Source organism: Phoxinus phoxinus (genome assembly GCF_949152265.1).
Source record: "Phoxinus phoxinus genome assembly, chromosome: 23".
Classification (NCBI taxonomy): domain Eukaryota; kingdom Metazoa; phylum Chordata; class Actinopteri; order Cypriniformes; family Leuciscidae; genus Phoxinus; species Phoxinus phoxinus.
The window spans coordinates 4,278,266-4,298,359 of NC_136898.1; the positions used below are offsets into that span (position 1 = coordinate 4,278,266).

The 20,094-nt window shown below is 38.8% G+C and overlaps 1 protein-coding gene across 2 annotated transcripts in view; it reads right to left on the reverse strand.

The window, feature by feature from the left end:
- Positions 1–19,439, reverse strand: part of mphosph9 (M-phase phosphoprotein 9) — a 34,006-nt gene extending 14,567 nt beyond the window's left edge. The window contains exons 1-12 of one of the 2 annotated variants that reach the window (XM_079599193.1): positions 19,282–19,439; positions 17,496–17,770; positions 17,237–17,384; positions 15,345–15,434; positions 12,904–13,358; positions 11,086–11,233; positions 7,962–8,034; positions 7,689–7,774; positions 6,783–6,893; positions 6,295–6,698; positions 3,631–3,780; positions 3,023–3,110 (exon numbers count right to left, since the gene is read on the reverse strand). In XM_079599193.1, the coding sequence (XP_079455319.1) occupies positions 3,023–3,110; positions 3,631–3,780; positions 6,295–6,698; positions 6,783–6,893; positions 7,689–7,774; positions 7,962–8,034; positions 11,086–11,233; positions 12,904–13,358; positions 15,345–15,434; positions 17,237–17,384; positions 17,496–17,734 (1,992 nt within the window). In that variant the 5' untranslated portion in view covers positions 17,735–17,770; positions 19,282–19,439. Of the gene's footprint in view, positions 1–3,022; positions 3,111–3,630; positions 3,781–6,294; positions 6,699–6,782; positions 6,894–7,688; positions 7,775–7,961; positions 8,035–11,085; positions 11,234–12,903; positions 13,380–15,344; positions 15,435–17,236; positions 17,385–17,495; positions 17,771–19,281 lie in introns of both variants that reach the window. The other variant, XM_079599192.1, reaches the window with a different exon arrangement.
- Positions 19,440–20,094: the final 655 nt, after the last annotated feature.

The window sequence follows — 20,094 nt, forward strand, 5'->3', positions numbered from 1 at the left end:
CTTTTCCAGTCATTCGCGATCTTTACTATTAGAGACGTCATGGTAAGAAAATGTTCACATCGGTATATAAACTTACAACATCGGTCTTACCGATAACACCGGGGCTCGGGTAAAAACACTAGTGGAGTTTAAATAGTGGATCAGAATATTGACTTTCTTAAGCCAACATAGTAAATGTTCAGCATATAGTGGGGAAGAAGCTTTGAGTTGTAGAAATATTCATCTTCGGAACACAATTGAAGATATTTTTGATGAAATGTGAGAGATTTGACACTTCAAAAAGTTCATAAAGAGATCGTAAAGCTAAACTGAAGTGAGCGGTTTAGTCCAAATTTTCTGAAGAGACTCGATCGCTTTACATGATGAACAGATTGAATTTAGGCTTTTATTCACATATAAACATTCATCAACTCGCACATCAGCTGTGGTTAACGGAAGCTCAAGCATGACCTGCGAGAACCAATGAGGTTCATTCTCGTGTTACGCAGCACATTTGAGCTTCTGCGAGAGGTTTGTTCTCGCACATCAAGCAAGGTAGTTGCGTAGCTGTCAATAGAGGGACAGAAACCGCTCAGATTTCATCAAAAAGATCTTCATTTGTGTGCCAAAGATGAACGAAAGTCATATGGGTTTGGAACGACATGAGGATGATACATTTTTGGCTGAACTATCTCTTTAAAGTCGACATAAAATCAAAATTGACCCCATTTACTTTATTAGCGCACATTACTAGTCTTGTGGTGAACAATTAATCCATGCAAGTTAATAAACAGAGAAAAATTGTTTGCCGTGGTAATCTTTAATCAAAATCGGAAAAGTTACTTCCGGTCTGGAATGGCGTTCCTTTTCTGATGACGTCAGTTTGACGGCTTGGGTTGAAAACGCTTAAGGGGAAACTTAACCTCTGGAAAGATGAATGTGTATTTAAAATGTGTCATTTATGTAGTAGAAAAATGTGAAATTATTTTTGAATTTGGAGCCTTCTAGACTGAGAAAAGCCAGAAAATTTATTTTTGGCTCATGTGGATGAAAGACAACAACTCCCAGAATGCACTTGCTTCGCTGCTTTACGAGGCCACTCCTACCGGTAACAGAGCACAGTTAAACAACTAGACTAGGCTACTAGTTGACTCGAAACTTAAAAGACGCCGTTTTATCGTGAGTCTCCGTGACAAGTCTGCCCGGAATTGGCCCAAAATGTCCGGGATTCGGCTTTTGCGATCTACAGTCGCCATTCGTTATGTTTACTGTGGCGAGCAGGACAAGGCTGAGGGCCGCGGGAGAGCGACGCGAGACCGGTGGTGTGATTACTGATGAGCCGCACCTGTGAGACGCACCGGTCTCATATCTCTCACGGAGGAGTGGGAATTTTCTTAGCAATGTTAAAACGCACATCAACCGATCACTTGTTTAGCGTTCATGAAAACACTACATTCAGATTCACCAATCGGAATGAATTCAGTTAGATTGAGACAAAAGGTGTGCATGTAAACAATGAATGGCAACTGTAGAAAGCAAAAGCCGAATCCCGGACATTTTAGACGATCTCGACAGCCGGACATGTCCGAGAAAAAGAGGATGGTAACCCCTACTACTCAGCTTTCTCCACAGAACAAGAGCCTGTTAGCTTAGCTTCCAAAAAAAGATGGCTGACACTATTTCTACATTCTGTGAGTGAGATCCCACCCTCTATGGGCGAGCTGAAAACATTCGGATCTAGCGCCTTCTACTGGCTGTAGTCTCTAGCCTCTGGCCAAAAAACGACGATTTTTGCATCATCAGAGGATTTTTTCCAGACAAAAAAAATACATAAATCTCTCGTCTCAGGGGGACTTGAGGGAGGGAAGCACGGTAATTTGAAAATACTACAGGTTTTCTACTGATACAAAGCTTAATGCTAAATGCTGAAGTCTCCCTTTAACCACTCCCCTCACCGTTAGTCTTCTATGAGTTCAACTTCCGGTTCACGCGGACTTTAATATTGTTTTGCTTACTACAAGCACTCTGTATTTAAAGGATAATTCCGGTATTTAACACCTTGAGTCTATATTGTAATTTGTTTTGGATGAACAAGAGTGGTGGACAACATTTTTTTGACAATGGTTCCTCTCTCGAGTTTTTGACTATAATAGAATTGGCCATGGACCCATTTAACATTGGAGTCAATGGCCATGTCCGAAAATGTCATTAAAACAAACTTTAACATTAGTTTTCAAAACTGTGCAACTCACCGAGTGATTAGTGATGTTAGTTGATGTTCCAGAAACAAAAAGTGTTGCGAAATACAGTTTCTGTCGTGTTTTATTCGTCATTTTGTAAAATCCCATTGAATTCTGTTGGAGGATGGAGTGCTCGTTAATATAAATGCGCTATAATATAATAAGGGGGCTGTTTACATTTGGTCGATGTAGTCTTTTTGCTCGCTTCCGTTTCTCATAAGGCTAGCGAGCAGAGCAACTGTGCTCCGGGAGAGTAAGCGAAATAAACAAACAAAACCTTCATTAATTGTTACTTGTAATATGAAGTTGAACTCGACTGTGACCGTGAGTGTCCCGCGAGACATAAACATCGGTTATCGCAATCAAGTGGTCGGGAGTGTGCTAACGCTTCAGATTCAAATATTGAGCGGAAGTTACACGGTTGTGAAGTGTCTGAAAAAATAGTTCCACTATAGCAAAATAAACGGATTGGAATCATAGATTGCGACGATATATTGTTTATAATCATCAACGAACACCACTAACCACTCGGTGAGTTTAACAGTTTTGTAAACGAACATTATTGGCAGTTTTAATGACATTTTCAGACATGGCCATTGACTCCAATGTTAAATGGGTCCATGGCCAATTCTATTATAGTCAAAAACTCGAGAGAGGAACCATTGTCAAAAAAATGTTGTCCACCACTCTTGTTCATCCAAAACAAACTACAATATAGACTCAAGGTGTTAAATACCGGAATTATCCTTTAATACACAAATACACTGATGTATTTCCAGTTTTAGATGGAGGCGGTGACTCACCAGCTGTCTCTCCAAGAGGTGGTTTTTGATCTCCAGCTCTCGGATGCGTGTGCTTGCCTCTGTTAGCGCTCGTTCCAGGTGCTGACATCTGCCAAACGATGATCAAAGACACAATCAGTCAGAGTTCATCGGACTCCACCGATGACAGTGTTTATCGTGCGTTAAACACCAGACACCAGATGTCACCAGACTCACTGTGCTGATGTAAACGCAGATAGAAAACAGGCTGAAGAAAGGGCCAAATATATCAATATACCACATTAGACCTGCTAATTATTCATTATCTGCTTATTGAATTTCATTATGCAGTCTGAAACATATATAAGGAATGCAGAAATATAAAAATAATGGCTGATGATATTTATCTTTGGCAAGTAATAACCAATAAGGAATTTGTTAATGTATATTTTACATGTTTGTAAAGAAATGGGGCATCAAAACATTCAAATGTACTGTAAAAACAGATCTTTTGAAACCTACTGTTTGAATTAATATTAGCAGCTGACAATTTCAGATGGATATTGATAGCAAAAAAATGCTAATATTGGTGGATGCCAATCTTGAATGTGGAATGCAATCCTATAAAATTGCAGCGTCTTGTTTCTCACCTCTCAAGTAGGATCTGGTTGCTTTTCTCAATGTCAAGAGGCAAATTCACCAGATCCAGCTTTTCCTTCAGGGCAGCGATCTCTGCTTCATAGTACGCTCTGAGATCGGCTATGTGGCGGGAATGTTTCTCTCTCAGCTTCTGTCTCAACCTAGCAAGATTAGACCAACAAGAGGAGTTAGTGTGGCACATCAGATGTTACACCAAATAGCATGGGATAGGTTCAATAAAGATTATCCTTAAACATCTTAAGCTACACTACCATTAAAAAAGTTTGGAGTTGACCCAAATAATGAACGCACAGAATTTTCCTGCTCTAATCTGTTTCATACATGATGCTAGAACAATTTTGTAAGTATGAATAAAAGCAACTGGTAAACGCAATTATTGCATTCTAAATGCAATTATAAGGAGCATGAATAGTGCATGTTATTTTAAAGAAAAAAAAAGTTTTATAGGAACCCAATAACTTTTTCCAAACATTCACATATTTCTGCAGATGCAACCAAGGCCACATGGTAAGCGAAAATAAAAATGACTTGTAGTGTTTGATCGTTAGGGCTGGGTATCGGTCAAAAATGTTCAATATTGATACCGATACCTTGACTTCGAAAACGGTTCCTGAACGATACTTTTTTCTATACCAATTTTATGAAATCTGTTTTAACATGACATTTATTTTTCTTATTTATTATTTTTATTTTATGACAAATAACAATTATTTTTTCAGTTTGTTGACTTTTTTTACAGACTCAAAGATCTATCTGCCTCGCGCTCAAGCACACCTATAAAGCTTGCTGGCAAAGCACTGGCAAAAGTAAGTAAGTAATGATTATAAATGTGTCGGGAAAAAATAGCAAGGAGACATTTTAATTGTTTATTAATAAACTAGTGTTTTCTGAGTCTGTGTTGGCTGCAAAGCCAACAGATGAAGTTGACGATGCTGACTCGTCATCTCCACAGTATAGTGAACGCACGCGCCTGTAGAGAGAAATGCACCTTTCATTTGGATTACATAATCAGAGAGAATTTGTTTTCAATTCAAATTGGTTTGTTTAAAAGAGGACATTTTAAGCTTTCTATATGCCTATTTCTCATGTCTGTGAGGCAAGTATCCTATTCGCTGAGTTTCGGTTCATTTGTGACGCGCTCTAGTTCTTCTTCCAGTCGAAGACGGAGTAACTTTCTCCTCTTTTTTGATGAAGTTTATTCGTCAGATTTGTCATGTTCGCAGCCTTGGCAGCAATTATCAAATATGCATCGCGTGCTGTTGGCATCGAGTCTGGTGAAATGTAGCCACACTTTTGATCTTTTCCACATCTTTTCATCTATGGTGGTTGGGACGCTTACACACAACAGCCTCACGTGTGAGACACGTCTCTGGGCGTAACCGGCGTAAACTAGTGTTTTTCCTTGATGCCTTGCCACAGCCAATCATGCTGCATGCTTATTGGCTCACTGACAATGACGAGATTAACCCCTTAGAAATCAAAATTTGGTGATTTTTTAATACATCGGAGCAATTCGGTCGATGCCTAAAAAGTAGGGGTGGGAATCTTTTACCATCTCACGATTCAATTCGATTCCGATTCTTGAGGCCACGATTCGATTCAAAATCGATTTTCGATTCAAAAAGATTTTCGATTCAAAACGATTCGATTCGATTATCATGTAGAACACAACCGGTGAAGACAAAAAAACATCTATATTTCTCAGTCAGACACAGTAACTTAAAGAATAACAAGTTATGAAAATAAAGTGCTTCTTTCAAAATAAATAATAGTCCTACCCTAAGCTACCTGGCGATGAAGCAGCGATAGACCGAGTTGTTTGTTTTTTTGCCCTCTCGGAGTTGGCAGGGCGTTTCGTAAGCACTGCAGTGTGCGTTGGTCTGCAGCTGCGGCTGACTGTACGTTCACACCGCCGCCGACTTGAGCTGCAAAAAAGCTATAGCCGCCCTGTCAAGGACGCTTGTCAAAAAGTACGGGGAATCTTGTTGACGCTTTGGCCGCTCTGACGTAGCAGCATTCACAATGAAATGTAAACAGAAAAAACAAGCAATGCATTCGGCAGTTTAGGATATCGCACAAGATTTGTCAACACAGAAAACGTTTCATCACTGGAGAGTTTTTTTTCCGACACCATCGTATTAATTGATTTTGATTAATATGCGCGAGGGAGAGAGAGAGAGCAGACAGCGCTCGGGTGAGTGCGCGCGCGCGGCCGGCTCTCTCTCTCTGCTCGTTCTTATGCCCTGTCAAGCGCGCCCTGTTAAACTGACAGGACTTAAAACACATGCAAATGGTAGGAACGAAAGATCTCCCTCTCATCCATTTGCTTCCTTTTTGTTTTAGTGATTTGCCGCTCACGTCCCGTATAGGCTAGTTACAAAAATGGAGGCGAACAGCCAGCTGATTTTATTTATTTATTAAATCGATTCTTGGACATTTCAGATCGATTCTGAATCGTTGCAAATGAGAATCTAGATTCTTCTGTGAATCGATTTTTTTGGCACACCCCTACTAAAAAGTATAAAATTTCGATACCCAGCTCTACTGAACGTCATGCATTTTATGTGACCAAGCTATTCAAAATAATTAAATTATATTAATGCATTGTAAATGGCATTCCGTTTTGAATTTAGGGGGATTTTCAGGACTCTTACAGCGAGAGGACAACCGGGTCCTCCAGCGAGGTCTTCCGCTCCAGTTTCCCATTGCCTGGCCCTGAGCCGCTTCTGTTCAGCTTGTACATCTCTTGAGCAGACGGTCCTCTGGGCTGTACGGTGACCGTGGCAGTGTGGCTGCCCTCATCTTCACTGTTGGCCTGGTTTGCTCTCAGCGCAGACGGGGAGGGAGACGTCTGCTGTGCAGACAGACTGCTGGCGTTAGAGATGCAGTCGGTGTCGCTGTGGCTGCGCAGGGCCATGGAGTCGGGACTGACGGGCGCTTCGCTGCTGCTAGGACAGGCCCGCACCTGCGCAGACGGACTGCTGAAGTGGGACGGCGACGTGAAGCCTGACGTGCGATCTGAGTGCTTCACATGCAACGTGGAGTCCAGAGTCAACACCTGGGAGAAGGAGCAACAGGTGAGGGATGACACTAGACGTTTTGTTCCTTAATTAATTCTTGTGTTAATTGGCTCTGCTCTGACCTGAGGAGACGAGGTGGACGAGTTGATTAAGGAGTCCCACTCGTGGCCTTTGGGATCTGCTCTCTTGTTTTGGTAGATCTCCCGCAGAGACAGACGGTTCTCTTCTGGAGTCTGTGTACAACAGAATAACATCTGCATTCAGAGAGTCTGTGGAGCAACGCTCACTGTGTTCAGCAGGACAGACTTATCCTGGTTATGCCTAATGTATCATATTTGATACGCAAATTTTAAGGCCTCTAAATTATCAAAACTTTGGTTAACACTTTATTTTACAGTTACATATGTTACATGTACTTACAATAGTAATAACAATAAATTATGCATAATTACATGTAACTAATCCTCAACCAAATCCTAATCCTACCCTAACCCTATAGTAAGTACATGTAGTTACTTAATATTACTCAGTACTTACATGTGTAATTACACTGTAACACAGACACCTTAAAATAAAGTGTGACCAAACTTTGCTTAAAAACCTGTTGTAAATAATCTTCCACATGCCTTCTGTCGTCTGATTGATAGTTTATACTTTTTTAGCAACTAAAAGCCTAGTATAATTTCCATAAAGTAAACATGAATAACTTTTATATTGTTACTCTTAGTAATATTTCAAGATGAACACTTAGTGGACTGAAGCAGCTTATGTTTACTTGATTGTCCATTAATATTATTATTTTTTATTATTAATTTTTTAATATAAAAATCATTTTAAAATGTGAGTATCAAATATGATCCATCAGGCTTTTTAAGAACATCTCTCAATCATCATTGTTTTGCATATGGCCATATAAATATCAGCATCTTCAACAAATTGCATATCGGGGCTGGGAATCTTTAGATCCACCTCACGATCCGATTTCAAAATGACTATTTACATATTAATTAAATTTAATAACAATTTACCTGCATTAGGACGAAGGGAGCACTTTCAAAGTTGTCAGGTAGAGGGCGGTATAACTCACTCTCTTCCAGCTTCCAGTAGGACAGGCCTGAAAAATCAAACAGAATTTGAATATGTGAAACAGCAATGAGAATCAGAAATGACTTCAGTCTTAAGCACTAATTCAAGACCGTGTTTCATTACACATTCTCCACCAAATCCTCCCATCACAATCACATCCCTCCAGTGTGCTGTTAGACAGACAGCAGAGCTTGATTCTCAGTGAAACGTGTTACCTGAGGCTTCAGACACCAGACTGTCACTTCTCCTTAGAGGCAATGGGTTCATGGAGCCAGCACTGCATCCACGCTAGGGGTAAAGCCAGAAAAAAAAGATGTTTACTAATTCAGAAAGCAATTTCTAAATGCACACAGAGGCCTCTATGAACATTAAAAGGAAAAAGGAAAACATTCTTCGTCTTATCTCTGATCATCATATCATTATACATTAAAAAAATCAAAGATGCATAACAGACATTTTGGCCAATTAAGAATCTTTTCTGCCTTTAAATTTAGAAAGTGAAATCCGACATCAATTATTATGTACAGAAGAAACGATGTATGGACATTCAAAGAAGAGTTTGCTGCTTAAAGCTGCAGTCCGCCGTTTTTCCTCTTTGTCGCCATCTCTGTTCGAAATCTGCAATTGCAGTTATTCGCGTAATGATCAACTTTACGTGGGTTGTGCCTCGGCTCGGCACAGCGCGGATGAACACAATGTTTTGAGGAGAATGTGCGGCTGTCAGTCACCGCGCTGGTGTGGAAACTGGCATTCTGAATCACAGATTATACTATTTGGAAGTATGACCAACATAAGAATTTTCACCAGAAAATGTCTGAACAAGTTACATCCACTTTTGTTCTGACCAACTAAGGGGGAGAAATCATTGCAGTAAATCGTGCTGATTAAATCTAACGATCGCTTGTCATATCACGTCAAACCGCGCAAATTATACTTTGTTCTTAAATTGTTAATGTCATTAACATCAGTTTTTTGCGTGATACATTTAATGCCCTTCCGATGTTTATCCTTGTTTTCGCATGGGCCGGCGTTGCAGTCTCTTTTTTTCTGTAGCCACTCCGAAGTCTTTTGCATTTTACTGGTGATTGTCGACGTGAACATTTCTGGATCCACCATCAAATTAATAAGTTAAAGGACAAGTTCGGTATTTTACACTTAAAGCCCTGTTTACAGATCGTATCTGATGAAATAGAACGGTTAAGATTAAACTTTGGACACATGCTCCTGTCGCGAGAATTTTAGGTTTATTTTCGCTTTCCCCCCACCCCCACCCCCACAATGGCAGTCTATGTGCACTGGAAGATTCCTTCCTAAAAACACATTAAACTTTCGTTCACAAAGACGTGAAACTCACCGAGTGGTCAGGGGTGTTCACTGATACGGTCCCAAAAAAAATAGCTGAAAAAGATGCATTCCAACAGGTTTTATCGTAGTTTTTGTCCAACTCCATGACTTGTATTGAATGTGCTGTGTGCGGTACGGTATTACTCCGCCGCTGGAGTGTCTATTATTCAAGCTCTCAACGGAAGAATCACGGGTGTGACGCGTTTGGCAAAATAGGTCCACAAAAGCTAAATAAACCTAAAATTCTCGGGACAGGAGCATGTGTCCAAATTTTAATCTTAACCGTTCTATTTCATCAGATACAATCTGTAAACAGGGCTTTAAGTGTAAAATACCGAACTTGTCCTTTAAATAATATCAAGTGCTGTGAGAAAAGGCTTTAAATCTCCAAAACCAACATCCTATATGCCAGGGGTCGGCAACAGCAATATTTTCTGGCCCGCCGGATTATTTCGGAAGTTCGTTTTTTTTTTTTTTTTTTTTTTTTTTTTACTATAACGGTTTACAAATAGGCCCCGTGAATCAGTGATGCGCGGGATGATCCAAAATGAGCGACGAGTGCCTGCGGTCACGAGTCATCCAAAAATATTTTTAATGATATCCGGGTCGCGGTCAGTCGGGTCGTTTGAAATAATGCCAATTAAACCATTGTAATTTATATAGTACTAGACATAATGTTCTATGAAATACATAGGTCTATATTGGCTGAATGCGCGAGGATGATGCACGAGCAGTCTGCAGAGATGACAGTGGGAAATCCTTATTTACCTGAATGTTGAGCGCGTTATTAACTTTTGAATAAGAGCTGAAACGGGACAAAATGCCCGATATTTCCCAAAACGTTGAACTGAGCAATGCCATTGTGCCATTTTAATAGGCTACTTTTAAACGCATATAGCTCAGTAATGCGAGTTTTATGTATTTTCTGAGAACGGGCGGGATTTTTGTTGGGAAATTCGGAGGAGAGACGCACACTTCGATTAGACTGGATAAACACATGCAGCATCTTAATTGTTAAGAAAATGAAACGAAATAAATGAATAAATCAAGCCTTTATTACAAAACACAGCATTCAGAAAAATGCGCACCCCTAGTTCCTACGACTATGGCCCAATATGCGGGCCAGGAAGCGGGTCGGGTACAATATTTTATTTCTTTTGTTTGCGGTCCGAGTTGCGGGCGGGTTGAAAACGTTGGTCGGGTGCGGGTTGTTTATACATTGACCCGCGCATCATCATTCGTTCAATCGTTTTTTCCCCCCCAAATTAAAACCAAAAATAAAAAAATGAAAAACGACTTGTTTTTGAGATTTGAGATTCTGAAAACGAGATCTAAATTTTTAAAGCAGGTGAACACTTTTAAGCTTTTACTTTTAAGTATTTTAAGCGGTTGCTGAATTGAACCTTGTGAGAGCGGGACGGAAAAAAACAGTCCCGCGCAGACCTCTTGTGTCCCGAATAAATAATAATTTAAAAAAAGGAATAAAGTTCAAAAGTTGTACAGTCCATTGGTAATACAATGCTAAATCAGATATATGTACAATAACATGTCCAACGATCGATTTAAATAGTACATGGGGTTTAATTTATCGTTAATAAGATGTATCCGCTGCATTTTCTCGTGTGCTTAAATGGTCCAGTGGTAGAACTTTCGTCAAGTGTGTAAAAGGTTCTGGGTTCTAATCTGCATTCGTATAGTTTTTTTTTTTCCGTTTTTTTTTCTTCATCAAAACCGATTATGCTCATCAGTGGTTGTATATAAGTAGTAGGGACACGTTTGTGTGCATTATATTTTGTGATTTCACCGTAACGAATAGGCCTATTCCATGTAGCTGGCCCGCCATCTACTGGATAAAAAAAAATATTGGCCCGCGGCCAAAGTTACTTGCCGACCCCTGCTATATGCTCACAAATTTCTCAAGCATCCCTGCTGCTCATGGTTATTTAAATAAACAACAAAAAAATAAACAATCACTCAATATGAATGTTTGCTTACATCAGGTAGATGATCTGTGTGCTCCTCGGGAGATCCTGCTCCTGCTGTGCTGCTTGTTTTCTCCTCCACACGCAACGACCGGTTTTGTGCCGTTCGGCTCTTTCTCGGCCTGTGTTTCTGCCGTTGAGCCCAGGAGGTCAGAGGTTGACTACAACAACACACATCAACACAAAACAACTGTATCTATTAATGTTATAAAAAACATTTATAACATTCAATAAAGAGTTCAATAAAGCCAGTGTTATTTTTTGTATTGTTTATACTATTACAGTTTTGATCAATATTTTTAATTAACTTTTACTTTTATATTTACAATTTTCATTTTTAATTTGATCTTTTTAGCCATTTTGTTATGCTTTTGTAAAAAAAATTAAATATATATATATATTTCTAAATTGTATTCATTTAATTTTATTTTAGCTTTAGTTTAGAAATTGTAGTACTTCAACTTAAACTTATTTCAGTTAGCTTTCTATAATTTTTTGTTTTTAGTTTTTCATCATTACTTCATAAGTTATATTTTAAATTATTAATGATAACAACACTGACTACAACAAAATACTCTATATTTATTATGTATTTGAAACATTATAGTCAAAAGTTAAAACACATTTGACTGAATTTATTTAAACATTTATTTAAAATATAGCATTTTGATAACTATATGCACTATATTACATAGTTGTTATATTTTAACTTAATGCCGGGGACACACTTTTTTGTCAAGTAAGTTTTATTGGAAGACAAAAAAAAAAATTTTTAGATACATTTACAGATGTCTCTTTACCATTAACACACACACACAAAAAAAATTATATATTAAAAAAAAATATAAACAAACCATCCCATACCGACCTGTTTACATTGACTTGAAAAGGTATGATGAGGGAATGTTAAAACGTTACATTAACAAAATGATGCCACATGGTTTCCATCAAGATAACAGCTAAAAGGGTGCCAGATTTTGTCAAACTGCTCAAATTTTCCCTTCAAACAGTATCTAATTTGTTCCAAATGTAAAGTAGAAGACATCTCTCCAAGCCATAACTTGACAGTAGGAGCCTCCTTTTTCTTCCAGAACAACAGGAGTAACTTCTTGGCTGTAATTAAACTAGATTTAGCAGTTTGTTCTGTGCTCCTGACAACAGGCATATGTTCAGAAAGTCCCAGAATGAAGAGTGGGATCTTTCGGTCTGCCGGGGACACACTTAACGACAAGCTGAAACATTTTAAGAGTGAACTGAACACACTTACAGACGGTTTCCAGCGACTGAAGCAGATTTAAACACAGACTCGTGCGTTTGGGCATGGCCAGTCGTAAGTATCAAATTACATTCATAATCGGCCTTACAGTCGTTCAGTGTTTCCCCGGCTTAAACTGTTGTCGTCGTCGTCATTATACAATGTGTTTAAATGAAAACAAGTTATTACAGCCACCATTTAAATGTTCATATTTCAAAAACAATTTTATAATTAAAAAAGATTATATAAAAACTGCCTTATGTGCAATGTAAATGTTTATATACAATGAGGGTTGATTATAAAATAAAGTTGATTAATGAACGGATTAATTAAATTTATTTTTGTTTTCAGTTTTCGGCTAAATTAAATCTTTAATTTCGGTTTTGGATTTAATTTCGGTGCATAACTATTAATAATATCTATAATTTTAGATTATAGCCAAAAGTTAATCACATTTGACTAAATTTATGAATTTATCATGTTGATGAAAAAACGTAATCTAAAGGCTCTTGCTAAAATCTTTTAAATAAGTGTTAGACAAATATATTCCCATACTTTTGATGACTCCAATCATACCTTATTACTCTCGGTTTGTCAGTCATGGTATCAGGTGCGATCGTCGCAGGCGTCTGGAGTTTGTCGTTGGTTCTGCTCAGCGGGATCTGGCCCAGTGGGCTTGTGTCAGGAACAGGGGACGGTGTAAGACTGCCATCCTGCTGGTTAGGGGACCACAGAGCCTCATACCGTCCCTCAGTGGAACTGGGCCGCCCTGTTTCTAACCCATGCTCCCAGGCGGAGAGAGTCCCATATCCGCTGCTCAGCACGGTAACCATCCCCTCCTCCGAGCTCTCGTGAGGGTGAACGGTGAGCTGGGGATGTGACAGAGGTCCTGGAGCCGACAACGTGAAGGTGTTCTCAGCCGCCGGGTCCTCTAGCGGCCTGTGGATCTTACCGGGCTCCAGAGAGTGTGTCTGTGTGCTGACTAGGCGGTTCTGTAACTGCACTAATGCCTTGATCTCATCCTGTATGAGCTGGAAGAAACCATGCAAGAACTGTCTCGATGACAGAATTTTCATTTTTGGGTGAAATATCCCTTTAAATCAAGAAGCATGTTCATTCGCAGAAATGCATCATGGCATTTGTTTCAAGCCTTATGCCGGGGACACACGTAACGAGTACGACTAGCTGAAACATTTTAAGACTGAACTGAACACACTTAAAGGATTAGTTCACTTTCAAAAAAAATGTTGCTGATAATTTACTCACTCCGATGTCATCCAAGATGTCCATGTCTTTCTTTCTTCAGTCGAAAAGAAATTTAGGTTTTTGAGGAAAACATTCCAGGATTTTTCTACACAGAATGGACTTCAATGGCAACCATCTATGCCAATGTTCAAAGAAGGTTCAAATGTCCGTCTCAATGCAGCTTCAAAGTCTCGACACGATCCCAGTCGAGAAATAAGGGTCTTATCTAGCGAAAGCGAAATTGTTAGTCTTTGCACGCCACGTATTACGTCATCACGTTGGAAAGGTCACAGTTTTTCTGTGTTTTTCGCCCTTCCGTACTATTTTGAACCGGAGTAACCAGACAAATAACTGACGTGAACGTGACCTTTCCAACGTGATTACGCAATGCGTGGCTTTTCAACTTTATTTTTGAAAGTGAACTAATCCTTTAAGCTGTTCACACTACAAGCGACACGATACCATTAATTTCAATGGAAAGCGGGCGATTTCCAGCGACACGAGCGACAGTGACCGGGTGGGGCGGGTCCAGCGACGCGACAAAGTTGAGATCTGTTCAACTTTATGCAAATGAAGAGTGACTTTCGGGAGCGACAACCAGTAGGAGTGAAGTCAGTGGAGTGCACATTTACATTTACATTTATGCATTTGGCAGACGCTTTTATCCAAAGCGACTTACATTGCATTCAAGGTACACATTTTACATTTTGTCAGTTCTTGCTTTCCCTGGGAATCGAACCCATGACCTTGGCGTTGCTAGCGCCAACGCTCTACTGTTTGAGCTACAGGAAAGCATCATGATCCGTCACTCTTCAGTGCCGAGTCCGACTGAGGCAAGATGAATGAGAAGCTCATTTGAGCAGTCAGAAACTGTCCAATAATTAATGATATGTCTCAGTGTACATACAGTGCGTTGATCATTGTAGCCAATCACAGACATATCCGATGAGCTCGTGAACACAATGGCCAATCAGAGGTGTTTATGATTCAGCTCAACAGCGCTCAAAGCGTCACATTTTTTAAATTTCAGTACCGACTTGGTACCGAAGTCAGTACTTTTGACAACACTACATCGACTGCAGCAGATTTTAAACACCAACTGTGAACACCGACTGAACGTGACTCGGCGCGTTTGGGCATGATCAATCAAATTACATTCATAATCGGCCTTACAGTCGTTAAAGGGTTAGTTCACCCAAAAATAACACAAATTAAGATATTTGTGATTGATATTTTATATTATTTAAGTTTCAGAAAAAAATTATTTCAGGAAAAAAAGTTATTTAAGACATCGTTAAAATAGTCCAAGTGACTACAGTGGCTCAACCATAAGTTTATCAAGCGACAAGAATACTTTTGAATATGTCAGAACGTAGGCTCACTATTGGCCGACGCTGGTCATGTGTGTGATGCTGGCCAATAGTGAGCCTACGTTCTGACGTATTCAAAAGTATTCTTGTCGCTTGGACTATTTTAATGATGTCTTTAATAACTTTCTGGGTGTTTTTTTCTGAAATATTATTTCGTAATCAAAAATATCTTATGTTCCGAAGATGAAGGAAAGTCTTACGGGGTTGGAACAACATGAGGGTGAGGAATTACTGACAGAATTTCCATTTTTGGGTGAACAACCCCTTTAAGTGTGTCCCCAGCATTATACTAGCACAACCAGATTAAAAGCACTGAACCTTGTCGGCATTAGATACAAACCACAACACTTGAATGAACACATAATTTGTTAACAGTCCAATCAGATCCTTTGAGAAACATACCTGTATTTGGCACTGGTACTGCTCCTGCTGAGCAAGGATTTGTTCTTGATATTGCTTTTCCACCAACTGAAAGAGATGAAGCCACCGGCCCTGTTTGAGCAAGAAAACACTGTCATGTGTTATGGCCTAAGAGCAGGCGATTGCATCATTTCTGTGTTGTCACTATGTTGTCTGCTTTATAATAATATCTGGGCAAATGTCTATTGTCCATTCATGTTTGTTCTCTACTGTTATTGTGAAGCGTCCTTGAGCTTGGGAAAGGCACTATATAAATTAAACATATTATTATTATTATTATAATAAAAGCATAAAAACAGTATCTGTGGCTGCAGATGAAGGAAGTGATACAACAGACAAATTGGTGTGTTTTAGTTAGATGAGCAAGTAGAGGTTTCATTGTGAAATTTCTACTGTCAATATCACACACAAAAAACGTGTGTGAACTGTGTGGTCAATGCTGGAGTTCATGTGTAGAGCCACTGGTGATACTTCAAGCACAGTTTCATGTTGTGTCGAGCCGCATTAGTGTTTTAAAAATAGCGATTTTGATGCTCTCATTGTAGTGCACTCCCATTCAAAAGGCATTTTGACCGAAAACGAAATACGGTCAAACTTAAAAGTGGAGTTTCCATTCGAATTATGCTTTTACACTCGGGTAGATTAACAAAAATAGCCTAGGTTAGATTTTGGCGACAGTTAAGGCCATTGCACACCGAGTCCGAAATTCGCATCCGAAATTTTCGCACGTTAAAAAATAAATACGACCTCACGTTATGTCAATCACGCTTGCACACTGCCTCCGAAACTTTCGTCCGTCATAAAAAAAAAACGAAACGGGTTCGATTTTCTGCGTTTTTCGCATCCGTAACAAGCAGTTTGAATGGTGTTTGAATGGTGCTTTGACAATTCAGAGCCACCGAATCACGAATACGAAAAAACGCATACGAAAATTTCGGACTCAGTGTGCAATGGCCTTTACCCTTTAAAGAGGCGATGAAACAGAAGTAGCTAAATATATTTTCTGCTGTATTGTAACATACATCCAAGTGTAATAGATTGTCAAAAAATAACAGTTAGTTAGCAAAAAAGAAAACTATTGTTTTTAGAGAGCATTTTGCTTCCCTACGTGCAATGTAAATGTTTATATACAATGAGGGTTGATTATTACATAAAGTTGATTAATTAACTGATTAGTTATACATTTGTTTTTGGTTTCAGTTTTCAGCTAAATTGAATCTTGAATTTTGGTGCATAACTATTAAAGTCCGCCTGTGCTGAAAATCAAGCTTTTAATGTTGTTTATATGTCTATGTGGAGTTTTTAATACAAACCATGTGCAAATTCATAAGCTTCAAATTGCAGTGACCCAAAGACAGTCTCAAAAACGCATTTTGAAATCACTAGTTTCTGACGTCACAAACTACCTTGTAACCAATCAACGAGTGGATCTCTGAGCTGAGTGAGTGGAGGCGGGGCTCATTTGCATATTCATAAAACCGCATATACTAAATGAGGCAAGGGAGTAGTTACATTCAAGCTATTTTAAGGCATTAAGAATTTTTTCCAAGGGAAAGACATTTAAATATGTAATTTTGTTGATCAAAGATGAGTTTAATGGATAAAATTATTGACTACAGGGGGACTTTAAGATCTATAATATGCATTTAGAAAATAAATAGGGTGATTTTTAATTTCACGCCAATTTTAAATGGCTCAAGATACTTCTAAATGATCTAATTTTTGATGTCAGGGATCAGCTGCATTGTGGGATGTTCTCCCCAGCTCTGAGCGTGGCTGCTGTTGTCGGCTCGACTCCTAGGGGAGACCCCAGACGATGGCCGCTTCATAACGCCACATGAGGGAATGAATAGACAGTGTGGACACCTGCGCACCTCACAGTTCTTCCAAATCTCAGGGTCGGTCTCCCCACTGCTCTGGATCTCCTGGACCAGGGCTCGGAGGGTCTCTAGAGAGCTTGGGTTGATGAAGGGTAAACTTCTCCCTGAGCTGAACTCCTCCTCAGTACGAAGACACAGATTCCTAAAGCATGTGACATGAGGAGAAAGACACCCAGAGGGATTTAAAACAGCCTATCAATGACAGCATCTTTGTAAAACTGAAAACAGTGAACATCACATGAAAAAAACAGACCTTATTTTGTTGGAAATGCTGCATGCTGGTGTGGCGGAGGGTCGGTTCGCCCCTTCTGTGGCCTGAAGGAAGCCCTCGGGGTGGGACGCAGAGTGCTCTTCTTCAGGGAGACCCGATACGGTGTCCTCAGAGGAGACGATGGACGCCTCGCTCTCTTTCCCACCATTGGCACTGATTTGATCGTGGCTCAAAGCCACAGAGCTGGACACGTCCTCAGAGATGCTGTCATCTGTGGACATGCTTAAACAGCCGTGTACAGTGACTGTATGCGAGCGCTGTGTAGAAAAAATTAATACAAAATTGGAGAATATCATATATTTCGTAAGAGCAAATACATCTAGAAGACAACACTAGCAACTAGGGTTGCAAGCTTTCAATTACCAGCCTATATCTTTAACTAATTAGCCACCCATCCAAAAAAAATAAAGCCTATTTTTACTTTCAGAATTATTTACCTGTGCATTTTTTTATCAGCTCATATAAACTGAGATAGAAGTATTTTTTTTAAAATGTATCTTCCACTGATTAAAAATAGTTAAAACACACTGATTCAAAATTGTGGCCCGTTACAGGACCTAAAATGTGTATTTTATATGCATACGTTTTTTTTTTTTAAGTATTATTTTCAAATAAATAAAGTACATATTACAGAAGTAATATACTTTAAAAGAATAAATGTGGACAGAATGTTTTGGATACTTAATTGCATGTTAAATTGTTTTACTTTTTTATTTTACTTTTTACATACTTAAGTAGGGCTTCAGTACATCTTTATATGTAATATCATAATTAACTCTACTGTCTCTACTGACATTTACTAAAAATGTATGTAATTTTTTTCTGTTGATTGAAATGTGTATGTGATGCATTTAAATATTCGTAATTACACATTCAAGATGAAAAATCTGCAATTTAGTACATTTAAAATATACTTTAATGCAAAATATTTAATTTGACCATTACAAAGTACACTTTTTAAAAGTGTACTTAAGAAACAGTCATAAAAAACGTATGCATTTTATTGTATTAATATTATATTATCTGTAAGCTTAGTTTAAAAAAAAACATATATACAGCCTATACTTTGAAGATTTGAAGTACAATACAACTAACTGCACATGATTCAATAGGATTAAGCACACTTAATTTTAACAAGGGATTTGTTTGTTTACTATTCTTAATTCATCCTAACACAATATACAAAATCCTTAAATTCAAGCAGCAGACAAATCTACAGAACCAAGAGTAAGCTAAGTTACACAACGATGTATCATGACTATCATGAATTTAGAAAATACCGTATAATTCATTATATTATTTTTAAGGGTTAAGGCATAATCAAGAAGCCAGCTGTCAGGAAATCATGGCCACATCTGGTAAATACGCGGTTTATATGCAGTCTGACATATTCCCACAACAAATGTCATTCATTGTTTATAACTTGGATGTAACGTTAGACCAACAGCAAGTTATATGAAACCATAAAGCCAGAACCACACACACATTATGTCATCAGATCAAGAAACAATACAAAGCAAATCTGTCAACTTACAAACCCAGCTGGTGGTGTTGTATTGCATATATCTATTCTATAAGATGTGAAGCAGACTCACAGATGTGGACATGCCAGCAAAACACAGAAAGCTCTCGCTATGGCGCTTCCTGTTCCACACACACAGCACGCGCGCGCATCACCTCTGCAGCTGCATCCCGCGAGCCACCAAACACAAGCGCTGACACAGTTACCGTTACAATGATAATAACTCCCAAGTAACGCGACACTTACTTGTTACTTTTTATCATCACTTGTTCTCCCATTTTGACATTTCCTCATGTGCCGCGCGCGCGCTCTCTCTCTTTCTCTTCAGCTGTCACTGTTCTCGCTCAACCTTCTAACGTTCTAAGCTAAGCAAGCAACGACGACACACTGCGCCGCGCAACGCCATTGGCCGAATGAGTTCGAAAGGCGTGCCTTGATTGGCCAGCACGAATAGTCAACGTCCCTTCAGTCTCTGTGATTGGCTCCGTTGCAGGATTCTGCGCATTTTGAGACCACAACAGTGGTTCTGATTGGTCTTTTGAGTAACCCCGCACTACATGGGTGCGTTTAACCTGTCAGGAAATGCCGAGGTTCTATTTCCGTCAGTCAAAATAAATAAATGAAGGATTATATTTTATCTACTGTCTATGTATTTTATACATTTAAAGAAAATGAAGCCTTCTGGGGACCAGATTTTTTTGTTGCATTGTGACGTTATTTTTTATAATAATTAAGGGTAAAACTTTATTTAAAGGTAACGTAGTTGCACGTTACTACATGTACTTACTGTAGTAATAACAGTAAATTATGCATAATTACAAGTGACTAACCCTCAACCAAACATGTAGTTAATTAATATTAGCACTTATTTGAGTAAGTACAATGTAACTACGTCACCTTAAATTAAAGTGTAACCTAATTAAGTAATTTATTTAACCTAAAAAAAAATTTTTTTTTGCCCTAATACAATAAAAAAATAACTGTATTATTGCAGAAATGAAAATCACTGAAATAATACCACGGATTCATAACAATACTGAATTGTACTGAAATTAATAC